This window comes from Chroicocephalus ridibundus, chromosome 4, assembly GCF_963924245.1.
Source record: "Chroicocephalus ridibundus chromosome 4, bChrRid1.1, whole genome shotgun sequence".
NCBI lineage: Eukaryota > Metazoa > Chordata > Aves > Charadriiformes > Laridae > Chroicocephalus > Chroicocephalus ridibundus.
In genome coordinates this window covers 75,354,571-75,365,365 of record NC_086287.1, presented here as the reverse complement: position 1 = coordinate 75,365,365, position 10,795 = coordinate 75,354,571, and the positions used below count along the sequence as shown (strand labels likewise).

The 10,795-nt window shown below is 45.8% G+C and overlaps 1 protein-coding gene and 1 long non-coding RNA gene across 4 annotated transcripts; one reads left to right on the top strand and one right to left on the bottom strand.

Annotated features, from left to right (window-relative positions):
* Positions 1 to 54: 54 nt before the first annotated feature.
* On the bottom strand, positions 55 to 10,754 carry HSDL1 (hydroxysteroid dehydrogenase like 1). Of its 3 annotated transcripts, XM_063334250.1 has the most exons (6): positions 10,620 to 10,636; positions 9,540 to 9,772; positions 7,061 to 7,506; positions 4,891 to 5,118; positions 3,947 to 3,956; positions 55 to 146 (listed from the first exon to the last, which is right to left on the bottom strand). In XM_063334250.1, the coding sequence occupies exons 2-6, from the start codon at positions 9,757 to 9,759 to the stop codon at positions 55 to 57; spliced, it is 996 nt and encodes a 331-aa protein (XP_063190320.1). In that variant the 5' UTR covers positions 9,760 to 9,772; positions 10,620 to 10,636. The 3 variants fall into 3 exon arrangements, with proteins under 3 accessions (XP_063190320.1, XP_063190319.1, XP_063190318.1); XM_063334249.1 differs by lacking the exons at positions 55 to 146; positions 10,620 to 10,636 and adding an exon at positions 10,662 to 10,754 and having other exon boundaries at positions 3,039 to 3,956; XM_063334248.1 differs by lacking the exons at positions 55 to 146; positions 10,620 to 10,636 and adding an exon at positions 10,688 to 10,749 and having other exon boundaries at positions 3,039 to 3,956.
* On the top strand, positions 2,027 to 7,448 carry LOC134515366 (uncharacterized). Its single transcript, XR_010070959.1, has 3 exons — positions 2,027 to 2,081; positions 2,881 to 2,975; positions 7,310 to 7,448. It is a non-coding gene; the product is annotated as an uncharacterized LOC134515366 (long non-coding RNA).
* Positions 10,755 to 10,795: the final 41 nt, after the last annotated feature.

The window sequence follows — 10,795 nt, the reverse complement described above, 5'->3', positions numbered from 1 at the left end:
AAACAGGCTCATTTCTTTCTACGCTTCTTCTCCATTTTGTATGAAAGGATTCGGTCACTCAGGATGTGGTAGCTGAGTCCTGTACTCCATTTCTGATGGCAAAGTTAACTCCCTGGAAGAATTAGCAAAGCTGATTGCAAGCCAACCTGTAAGGCAGGGCAATATAGAAAATAATTAAATTCTCATTTGTGCAAATATATAGCCTGAAAAATCACAGAAGACAGACACCTTTGGCAGTTAGTATGAGAAATAATATGGGAAAAGTTGTTCATATGTTTATTACTTTTTCACAAATGCTCAAGTCTTTTCCTTGCTCACCCAGAGCACATGTGGAACACTCAAGCATTAACCTGACAATAGAACGGGTAACAGTGACAACTGAACTCTACCACCCTTTGTGCAAGAGGAGTGAAAAGAAAAAAATGAAGTCAGGCCCATGCAAGGAAAAAGTAAAGTGCAAAATAAAATATTAACATGATAAAAAGCGTCCACCGACACTTAAAAAAGCATGGTGGCTTTTTTCCAATCAGAAACGCGGCAAATAGAAATTCTGCTACGGTACGCCATTTTACACAAGGAGAATCAAATTCAAACTCTATGCCAAGGGCTGGTAAGGACAGGAAGCAAACTTTCAGTCCCTGCGCTTGTAAGAGAAAATCAGCATGAAAAAAGGATTTTGGATTTTCTTGAGCTGGAATGTGAGTTACTACAACGTGGGGACCTGAGAAAATAAGGGCTGGGATTATAGGTGTAATAACGTGAAGTTAAAAGAAAGCATTGAAAATGTTTTTCATGCGGAGGGGAAGCTTTTTCCCCTTCATGTTCCAAGGTAAGGGAAGCATTTGAGAAAAAACTGCAATGCTAACATTTTTAAAAATTCCAAACATTTAACCAGCAACTGACAGATAAAAAGCCATTGTAAGATTAGTGAAAAGAAACACTTTCATCTGGTCTGTCGCAGCACGTGGAATAGCAGCACAGAGCTATACATTGCTGCAGTGACCAGGATTGAAAAGCAGGAGTCTTATTAAGGAATTCACGCTATTTAGGAGAAAGACAGGCTGAACTCACAGCACAACAACAGAATGATCAAGTCCGCATGCGACAGCTCTTTCTTAATTTTTATTTAACTTTATTTAGCATTCTGAAGTATTTCCTTACAACAGGGACAGAATTCTCCTCTACTTCTACCTGACGGCAACCACCGCCACAGCAGCTCGCTGTGAACTGCTTGTGATTACAAAGTTTCCCCTTCCTCCCTAAATTAGACACGGTCAACGTACATTAACTGCTGATCTTGGCTGAGCTCTGCCTACCTTATCACTGCGTTGGTTTATAACCCGTAATGCAATAAAATAAAACAACTACCTACGCTAATGAGCAAAACAAACATCCTTATGGCTGATAACAGACTATATGTAAGCATGATGCTGAACTACGACAGAAACCAGGAGCAAAGGAACAACAGCACGCTCACACCTTTATTCTGTTTAATACCCTTAGCGTGTGGAGCTGGACAGGGTCTTAAACTTGCCAACTTCTCCTAGAACAGCGACGTTTGGAGCTACTCCGCGGTTTTCCCGAAGCGAGGGCAGCCCAGACCGAGCGACGGGATCTCCTCAGAGACGGCCGTCCGGGAGAGGCCCGGAGGCAGCCGAGGAGCCATCCCGTTCAGGGAGCTCGGCTCCTGCCACGGAAGGACGAGGCAGCCCCAGAAACGGGGGGCGCCGTGAAGGGGCACCGGGAATGGCCACCGGCTGCTGCAGGCCCGGGTGCTGCCCGCCCCGCTCCGCGACCCACAAAGTTCGACAACACAGCGCTCCCCCCACAACACACACACACACCGAAACGGCGCGGCGGAAGCAGCAGCCCCGCCGCCGTCCCGCTCTCCTCGCCCACCGCCCGCTCACCGTGCCGCCGCCGGGCCTGCCGCCGCCATTTTGTGCGCTGTTTACCACAGCGCTCTCGCGAGAGCCCCATGGCGGCCCGCGCATGCGCACCGCGCCGGGGGCGCGCAGTGCGCATGCGCGGGGAGGTGCGATGGCGGACCGCGAGGGGAGGGGCGCTTCACGCCGGAGCCGGTAAGGAGGCTGCCCTTTGAAGAATCACGGAATGGTTTAGGTTGGAAGGGACCTTAAAGCCCACCCAGTGCCACCCCCTGCCCTGGGCAGGGACACCTCCCACCAGCCCCGTCCAGCCTGGCCTTGAACCCCTCCAGGGATGGGGCAGCCACAGCTTCTCTGGGCAACCTGGGCCAGGGGCTCACCACCCTCACAGCAAACAATTCCTTCCTCAGATCTCAGCTAAATCGCCCCTCTTCCCGTGTAAACCCCTTCCCCCTCGTCCCATGGCTCCCCTCCCTGCTCCAGAGTCCCTCCCGAGCTTTCCTAGGGCCTACTCAGAACAACTTAGAATAAAGTTATTTACAAACAGATTTGTACCCAGTCTCTTACTGGATGGGATGACCACTAAATTATTCTCTACAGAACCTACTCATAAAAGCTTTGTGGGGGACGTCACTGTTACAACTCCAGGTTCTAACATCACCAGTCCACAGCTACTGTAGAGGAGCAACAGATACCTGCTTTGTAATCACAACTGCATTATTCAGCAACAGAATGCCACTGTTGTACGTCCTCCAGAAGGGATTTCAGGGAGCAAGCCAGGGTAGCGTACTGACCTCCCATTGTCACCATCAGGAAATACAGCACCATAACATTCAAGCAGCAAATACTAACACAAATGAGGGGAGGATGCTCCTTGGGCATAAGATACTGTATATTTCAGTATAACATTACAGAAGCAGCACTAAATAGCCCATGATAACATAAAATACAAAAAGACTGACACCATTCTTCGTAAGTCGTGTCCCTCTTTCAGGTAGCAATTATGAGTACACAGAAAGGACAGCTTTCGTGACTCTCAGATGTAGAGCCTGCAACACACGAGCCACGTATGATACCAGATGACTTCTAGTAAGTACATATGCATAAACATATTTATTTATATAAATAAAAGCATCAAAATCATAGACCATCAAAACTTCAATAAGGTTTATTATCATCTTAGGTAACCAAAGAGTACTTTAAAATCAAAATATTACTTCTTCACTATTTTTCTTTAGCTAATGTGTTTTTACATTCTTTATTCAATTTCTGCAGCCATATTTCAGACTCATGAAGCAATATCTCAAGTATTATCAAGATCATTCCCACTTGGAATATGAAAACTTATAAGCTTATCTCCAAATTCCTTTACAGCTCTGTAAGACCTCTTCAGTCATTTAAACAACCTCCCAGTCTGTGTTGTCATACACCTTAATTTTGAGAAGTTCCTTAAGTAACATCATTCGAAAGCAACAACATTTGCACTTAGAACATACAGAACATCTGCTGTTAAAAGACCAGAAAAGTTATGCAAAACTACATAATAAAGACAATACAGTTGACTGTAATTCTCTTTGTGAACAGCATCATTTTTGGGGGCCCCATTTCTGACAAATTTGGAGAATTCTCAAATTCTGTCAATTTTACGAGTTGACATCATGTAGCACTATGCACGAAACAATTTACTATCAGAATTAAAACTATACCTGCTCCTGCCCAATTACCTCAAAGAGAAAGTGAACAGAGATTAACCTCAACAAGGTCAACTCTTTGGCGTGGAGGAAAGCAGAGGAGGAGCTATTTAATACGAGGATACAGAGAGGATCCAGACTTCTGATGTCTAAGGTTACACGTAGCTTGTTGAGCAAGATATGGATAAGTTACAGTAAGTCCGGCGAGGTTCACTAAACATTTTTGCAGCACTCTGATCAGAATATAGCACTCGTTACACAGGACGTCTAGATATTCCTATTTCGCTTTGTGTGTTAAAGCTTCCTTCCGTATAATTCTGCAAAAATACATTGCAAACCATGCCCAGATCCATTCAGGTAGGCGCTCACCCAACGTGAACTGTGGAGAGGCACAGGGAGACGAGAGAAAAGAAAAAGAAGAAAGGAAGGCAGAGATTAAAATACATTCCATTAAAAAAACCCCAGTTTCTCAAATTGCCACTAAAGCAAGGCAAAACCTGCTTAAACATCAGCACCTAAGCCTTAAATTCAACCTCCTGAAAGTAAATACATTTGGACATTTTGGAAGTAGTACACACAACAGAGCTGTTAGCTTCTGCAAATAAATCCTGAAGTGGCTTGTTCAAGTTTGCAGCAGCAATACCGTCCACTTCCTTTAATTGCCACATCTTGCCAGAATCCTTCCTGTCTCTCTATTTCTTTTGGACTGATCCTCACTTCTTCAATTCCTTCTACTCGACCTAATGCTATAGAAAGCCACTCAGTAGGACACATGAGATGTGTCTAATGTTAATAAAGTTACTTCAGAGCCCAGAGTCTGCCTCCAAGAAATGAAAACCTAACACCAAGAGGACCTTTTCCCAGGTAGCTCAGGATAAAAATGTGGGCTTTTTTTCCTGCCATTATTCCATCCTCTCTGTCCACTCCTCCCCAAAGTAGAAATATGCTCAATAAATTAAGATTGGAAAAAGCTACTTCTGCTCATAGAAGACAGTGAAATGTTTGCCTAGTTAGCAGCACCCCAAGTGAAATGAGACACCCCGTGCTTTTGAATTAAAAGTTGTCTCTTTCCCATTTCTGCTGTGCATTTCAAGTGGGAATTGGATTCACACTCTCGATTCTAAAAATAAGCACGCCCGAGCATAATTTTCTAAAGCAGAATTAGTGAGAAAATATGGCACAATGCCTTTAAGTCCTACAATATATTGCACTTTTTCAGAATCCAAGCATAATTTTCATTCAGACTCCTAGGAAAGTAAACAGCTTATTTACTTCTATTGACAAACAGGAAATAGTTTAAAGAATTCTGTTACCTTTATTGCATGCTTCCAGTATCCAGTAGTCCTTGTGGATATCCCAAGAGTAGAAACAGCATGACTTGCATATTCTTCAGCAGAAGGAAAAAAGAAAGATCTCTCTGATGTAATGCTGCTGCATGCTACCATTTTTGTAGCAATTATAAACGGGGTTAAACTCTGAACAAAGATTCCTTTTGAGGCATACTCATAATGTAGTGCTCTACTGAAATAGTCCAAGTAGGTCTAGAAAGACAAAAGCAGAAAGAGACATCTTTTTTTCTTTCCCTTTTTTTTTTTTAAAAAACAGTCCAGTCTTAAGGCAGAGTTTTATATAAAACATTGAATAAATAGTATAGAAATGCACATTTCTAAAGCATTACCAACATTGGTATTTGTTGCTATTTGTTTGCTAAAAACCTGCAACAGTACAGTAACTTGCAGGACAAAGCTACTGCTTAAATCTCTGATGTGAATTTAACAAAAAATCCGACAATTTCTGCTTAAAAACAATACAGAAACATTTATTTCCTCTAAAACAAACACCTTGTTTAGTTTGCGGGCATTGTCGGGGACACTCCAAAGCAAACTATACATACTCTTTTCAAAAGTACAAAATGAAGTCCCGTTCTTTAATACACTTACAGGTTAATTTCAATTTCCAGCTGATCTTCCCCAGAAACTAGTTTAATTACTTCCTGGGACTCCCTTATGCAAAATTAAACATGCATTTGTTTACATGTATCTGTATTATCTCCTATAGTTCATTTTACGTTTACAGAGTAACATAAAAAAGCGCAAGCCTGATAACTGGGGTTGCTGGAATCAAAGAGACGGGAAAATGAGCATGGCTTGGTTTTATCAACGCAGCAACACTGACACCCCGCTGAAGCTGCTGCTGCACTGCACACCCGATTGCCCTCGAGAAAGAGCATTTTAGACTCAGCTTCCAAGTGAATGGGTTTCTGCTCCCAAACAGCCTCACAAAAGCACCATTCCCAACAAACTGCTGGGAGAGCATCTTCTACAAATGCTCTTACGCCTGCTTTAAGAAAACAAAACAAACCAACCAACCACTTCAAACACCTTAACAGTGTAAGGCACAGAGAGGCTTAGGATGCTAGAGCACCTTGTTCCCACTTCTGTGCCAATGTACAGAGGCCAGGCTTTCAACTGGATTGCTGATCTAGGATTTGGATTAATGCTGGCAGCTAAAGGAGGAAACTCTGGTACACTTGGTTTTGTTCTGTTCTTTTTTGTTCAGGCCTTTTACTTGTTTTGGTTGTAGTTTTACAACTTTACAACAATCTTAAGCCAGTCTCCACACTGAAGAAAACCTGCAAGGAATTTTATACCTTGGGGCAATAAGAGCTCCAGGCAAAAGGAAGTACTTGCAAGAGTTATCCCAGGAGCAAGGCTGCAGAGGGGTCAGGCTACAGCAGAGGGCACCCACCCACAGCTCGGTGCAATAACTTGTGTTTAGACACCGGATCAAGACAAGATCTTTCTACAATCTCTGTTGCTTTTGTGGATTCAGCAGCAAGTCATCCAGCGTAAATCCACATCCCCACGTGCATTCGTACTTCCAGCATCACCCAGCTGCCCCATCCTATTCATTACTGACTGGATCTCCTCAGGAAGAATAATTACCTGGGGTGGAAGTTATTTTCCCTTCTCCCCAAATATGATACAGACAGTGATGTAAGAAGCCTTCTGCCCCTTGGTGTTAGGTGAAGCAATGGCTGGGTTTGGTCACAGCCCTTGTCACAGTGGTAATTTTAGCAAATTCTTGCTACCCAATACTAGTGTGTAAACAGCTAGAGGTATGTCTGCACAGTTCAGCTGAAGGAGAGAGAGATGAAATTCCTGACCCTTTCAACGGCTCATAGAACTGCCACTTTGCTTTGCGCATCATTCCTCTGAGGAAGGTAACATTTTTCCTAGAACTACCGTTATGCCACAGTTCACACATAATCCAGATAGCACTGACTTTGGTTCAAAGCCCAGTATTGGTGAAGACAAAGAGTTTGCTGCATATTACATGTAACCTTCACCTCCGATACTTGAACAAATCCCTAGAAAACTTTCAAGTATATTTTGATATCTGTGCTGAATATGTTTACAACCAACCAACCTATAATGCATCTACTTTTCAGTGCATACCGTTAAACATTACACCCCAACTTACTTTAGAGGCTCCATAGATGGTGAACATTGGTGTTGGCTGACAACAGGATGCAGAAGAAACATTCACAATTGCCCCTTTCTTCTTCTCTACCATGCCTGGCAGCACAATATGCACCATCATGTTAGCAGAAGCAATATTAATGTTGATCATGTCCCACAGCATATCCTCAGGCAGGTTGGTAAAATAGTCCGGGTAAGAATAAAACATTCCTACATTATTCACCAAAATGCCAATTTCTCTGTCTTTCAGAGCCTCCTTAATGGCTGGGTAAGGCTCACGCCCCTTGCTGAAGTCAGCTACTATGAAGTCTGTTTCCACTTTATAGGTTTCAGATATGCTTCTAGATACAGCCTCCAGCTTCGCTTTGTTTCGGCTGATTAAGATGATGTTGACGCCACGTTTTGCCAGTTCTTCAGCATACGCCTTCCCAATACCGTCTGTGCTACCTGTAATAGAAAATAAAAAAACAAGGTGAAAATCAGAGCAGCCCTAGCCTTCTCTTTTGACAGTTCTTTCAATTATAGTTTTGTTCCCTTCTCTGAAGATCACATGGCACTGCATGTAGTGATCTCAAAACCACAACAATAAAGATAATGTTGTCATAGAACCACAGAATCGTTAGTTCCCCTGATCCTCCTGATGGCCCTTCTTGTAGAGGGGCGTCACATTTGGTAACTTCTAGTCAGCTGGGACCTCTCCGGTTAGCTAGGACTGCTGAGAAATGATGGAAAGTGGCTCGGCGAGCACTTCCACCAGCTCCCTCAGTACCTACCCTTGGGTGGATCCCATCCAGCCTCATAGACTTTTGTGTGTCTAAGAGATGTAGCAGCTCGATAACCATTTCCCCTTGGATTACGGGGGCTTCACTCTGCTCCCCATCCCTATCTTCCAGGTCAGGGGGCTGGGGACCCCGAAAACAACTGGTCTTACTATTAAAGACTGAGGCAAAGAAAGCATTAAGTACCTCAGCCTCTTCCTCAGCCTTTGTCACTATGTTTTCCCCGGATCCAATAAAGGATGGAGATTCTCCTTAGACCTCCTTCTGTTGCTATTGTATTTATAGAGCCACTTTATTGTCTTTTACAGCACTAGCCAGGTTAAGCTCTAGTTGGGTTTTGGCCCCTCTAATTTCCTCTCTGCATAACCTCATGACATCATTGTAGTCCTCATGAATTGCCTGCCCCTTCTTCCAAAGTTTATAAACTCTCCTTTTCCTGAGTTCCAGCTAAAGCTCTCTGTTCAGCCAGGCCTGGTCTTCTTCCCTGCCAGCTTGTCTTGTAGCACCTGGGGACAGCCAGCTCCTGTGCCCTTAAGATTTCCTTCTTGAAGAACGTCGAGCCTCCCTGGACTCCTGTGCCCTTCAGGACTGCCTCCCAAGGGACTCTGTCAACCAGGCTCCTAAATAGGACAAAGCCTGCTCTCCAGAAGTCCAAGGTGGCAGTTCTGCTGACCTCCCTCCTCGCTTCTCCAAGAATTGAAAACTATCATTTCGTGATTGCCAAGATGGCCTCCAGCCATCACATCACCCAGAAGTCCTTCTCTGTTCACAAACAGCAGGTCCAGCAGGGCACCTTCCCTAGTTAGCTCCCTTACCAGCTGGGTCAGGAAGTTATCCCCAGCATGCTCCAGGAACCTCCTAGGCTGTTCCCTCTCAGCTGCACTGTATTTCCAGCAGACGTCTGGTTAGTTAAGTCCCCCAAGAGAACAAGGGCTAGCGATTGTGAGACTTCTCCCAACTGCTTACAGAATATTTCACCTGCCTCTTCATCCTGGTTGGGCAGTCTATAACAGACTCCCACCATCATATCTGCCTTGCTGGCCTTCCTCCTGATTCTCACCCATAAACACTCGACCCTATCATCACCTTCATTAAGCTCTAATCAAAACACTCCCTAACATACAGGGTCACCCCACTGCCTCTCCTTCCTGGGCTATCCTTTCTGAAGAGTTTACAGCCATCCACTGCAGCACTCCAGTCATGTGCGTCATCCCACCATGTTTCTGTGACTGCCAGTAGAAACCTTCTGCAATCCCAACTCATACAAGTTTTATATTTTCTATGACAACAGAGAGCTTGGAGAACCTTAATGAAAGGCAAGGATGTCAGAGGCACATGACTTAAACCTTGCAGAAGAACCTGAGCACATGTGAAAAGCCCATAGCAAAAAAACAGGATCTTGTCTGCATCTCTCTCTGCGCTCATATGCGTTTGGAGTGTACCTTGTAATTTTGGGGAAAAATTGTTCTGTCGTGCTTTCCCAGCGGTTAGTCAACACTGAGCTCACCCATCTCCCGAGGAAGTGAATTTAGTAAGGCACAGAACAACTGTCACTGCTCATGCTGATGAACTTGCAACCTGAGATAATGCAGGCCCAGCTTGTGACATAAAGCTCACCCAACAATATAAGCTAGCAAGTTTCACAGCCTCGGCACAATATGCTATATAAACATAAGCAAATATACTGCTTCAGTCTCTTACCAGTGACCACGGCCCACTTTCCGTACCGCTTGACAAGATCAATCTCGCCGCCCAGCTTTGGAATTACATGCACCCTCAGCATGCTGTAAGTGTTGAACGCAAGAGAGACACACTTCCTGACCGCGTACCAAGCTCCAACTATAGCCAAGGCCTCTACGTAAAAACTGCAGGAGCGGCTGATCTCTCTGTACAGGAGGTAGAAACGATCCACTGCAGCCATGGTGATCACAAGCCTGGAAAAAAACCAAGAGAGACAGGGGCAATTACAATCGCCTCTTGGGCCACGTAAACTCTTCAGACTGAATGGATAACCTTTGAGACTCAGCACAGTGCAGTCTGAGCACCATTTTGATGCAGAAAAGCCATAAAAAAAGTTGTGTATCGCCTACCATCACCCTCACTGGTTTAGCTACTGTTTAGCCTTCGTTCAAGGGTTTAGCTATTAATCAGTTATACTGCAATGACACTGATCAACGATGCTGTAAATTTTAACAATTCAAATCCAAGCAGATAAGGGAAGCTCAACATGTAAAAACTAGTTTTTGGAAGATTAAGATCCATCTATAAAGGAGGCAGGGATAACGAGCAGGAGAGAGCTGAGCACACAACAAACAGCAGGCTCTCCCAAGCACAGAAGGCTACACGAGAGCCACAGCAAGCTGAGACAGACACGTAGCTTTGGTCCCCGGTGCTATCCCAAAGCACTGACCCTTTCCCAGCAAACGCACCACATCTGCGTGTCCTTACGGCTCGAAAATCCTTCGGCCACCGGCCGGTGCCCCGCATTAACGCTACACGGCACACCGGCTCTCACTAGAAAGCTTGCTCTGCCTCACGAGGTTTTTACTAGTGAGCAACTTTATGAAACAAGCACAAACCTCAACCGCCGCCTTCTCGGCAGCCCCCATCTACAGCCGCAGCCGGCGCCGCCCGCCGCTGGCTTTAGTCCCGCACACACCACCCGCCCCTCGCCCAGCCACGCTGCGGGCCTCAGGCCTCACCCCCCGACACGGACAGCACGCTGGGGGCCCGGCCCACCACCTCCGCCCCGGCCCTGCGCTCCCTGCCCCGGCCCACCACCTCCGCCCCGGCCCCGCACTTCCTGCCCCGGCCGGCTTGTACCAGAGGGACCCCTCGCCGCCGCTCACCGCCGGCCGCGGGGCCGGGCCCTCCCGGCGGCTCCCCCTGCCCGGCCCGCCGCCGCCTGCGCCTGCGCGGGGCCGCCGGCAGCGGCCGCGGGGGCTTGTGGGGCCGCG

Bases quoted from the DNA above. Each gene is read 5' to 3' on its own strand.
- HSDL1 (XM_063334249.1), bottom strand. From the start codon at position 9,759: ATGGCTGCAGTGGATCGTTTCTACCTCCTGTACAGAGAGATCAGCCGC. The intron at 7,507-9,539 runs GTAAGAGACTGA...TTTCTATTACAG, and splicing joins AAAGTGGGCCGTGGTCACTG to GTAGCACAGACGGTATTGGG. The intron at 5,119-7,060 runs GTAAGTTGGGGT...TTGTCTTTCTAG, and splicing joins CCATCTATGGAGCCTCTAAA to ACCTACTTGGACTATTTCAG.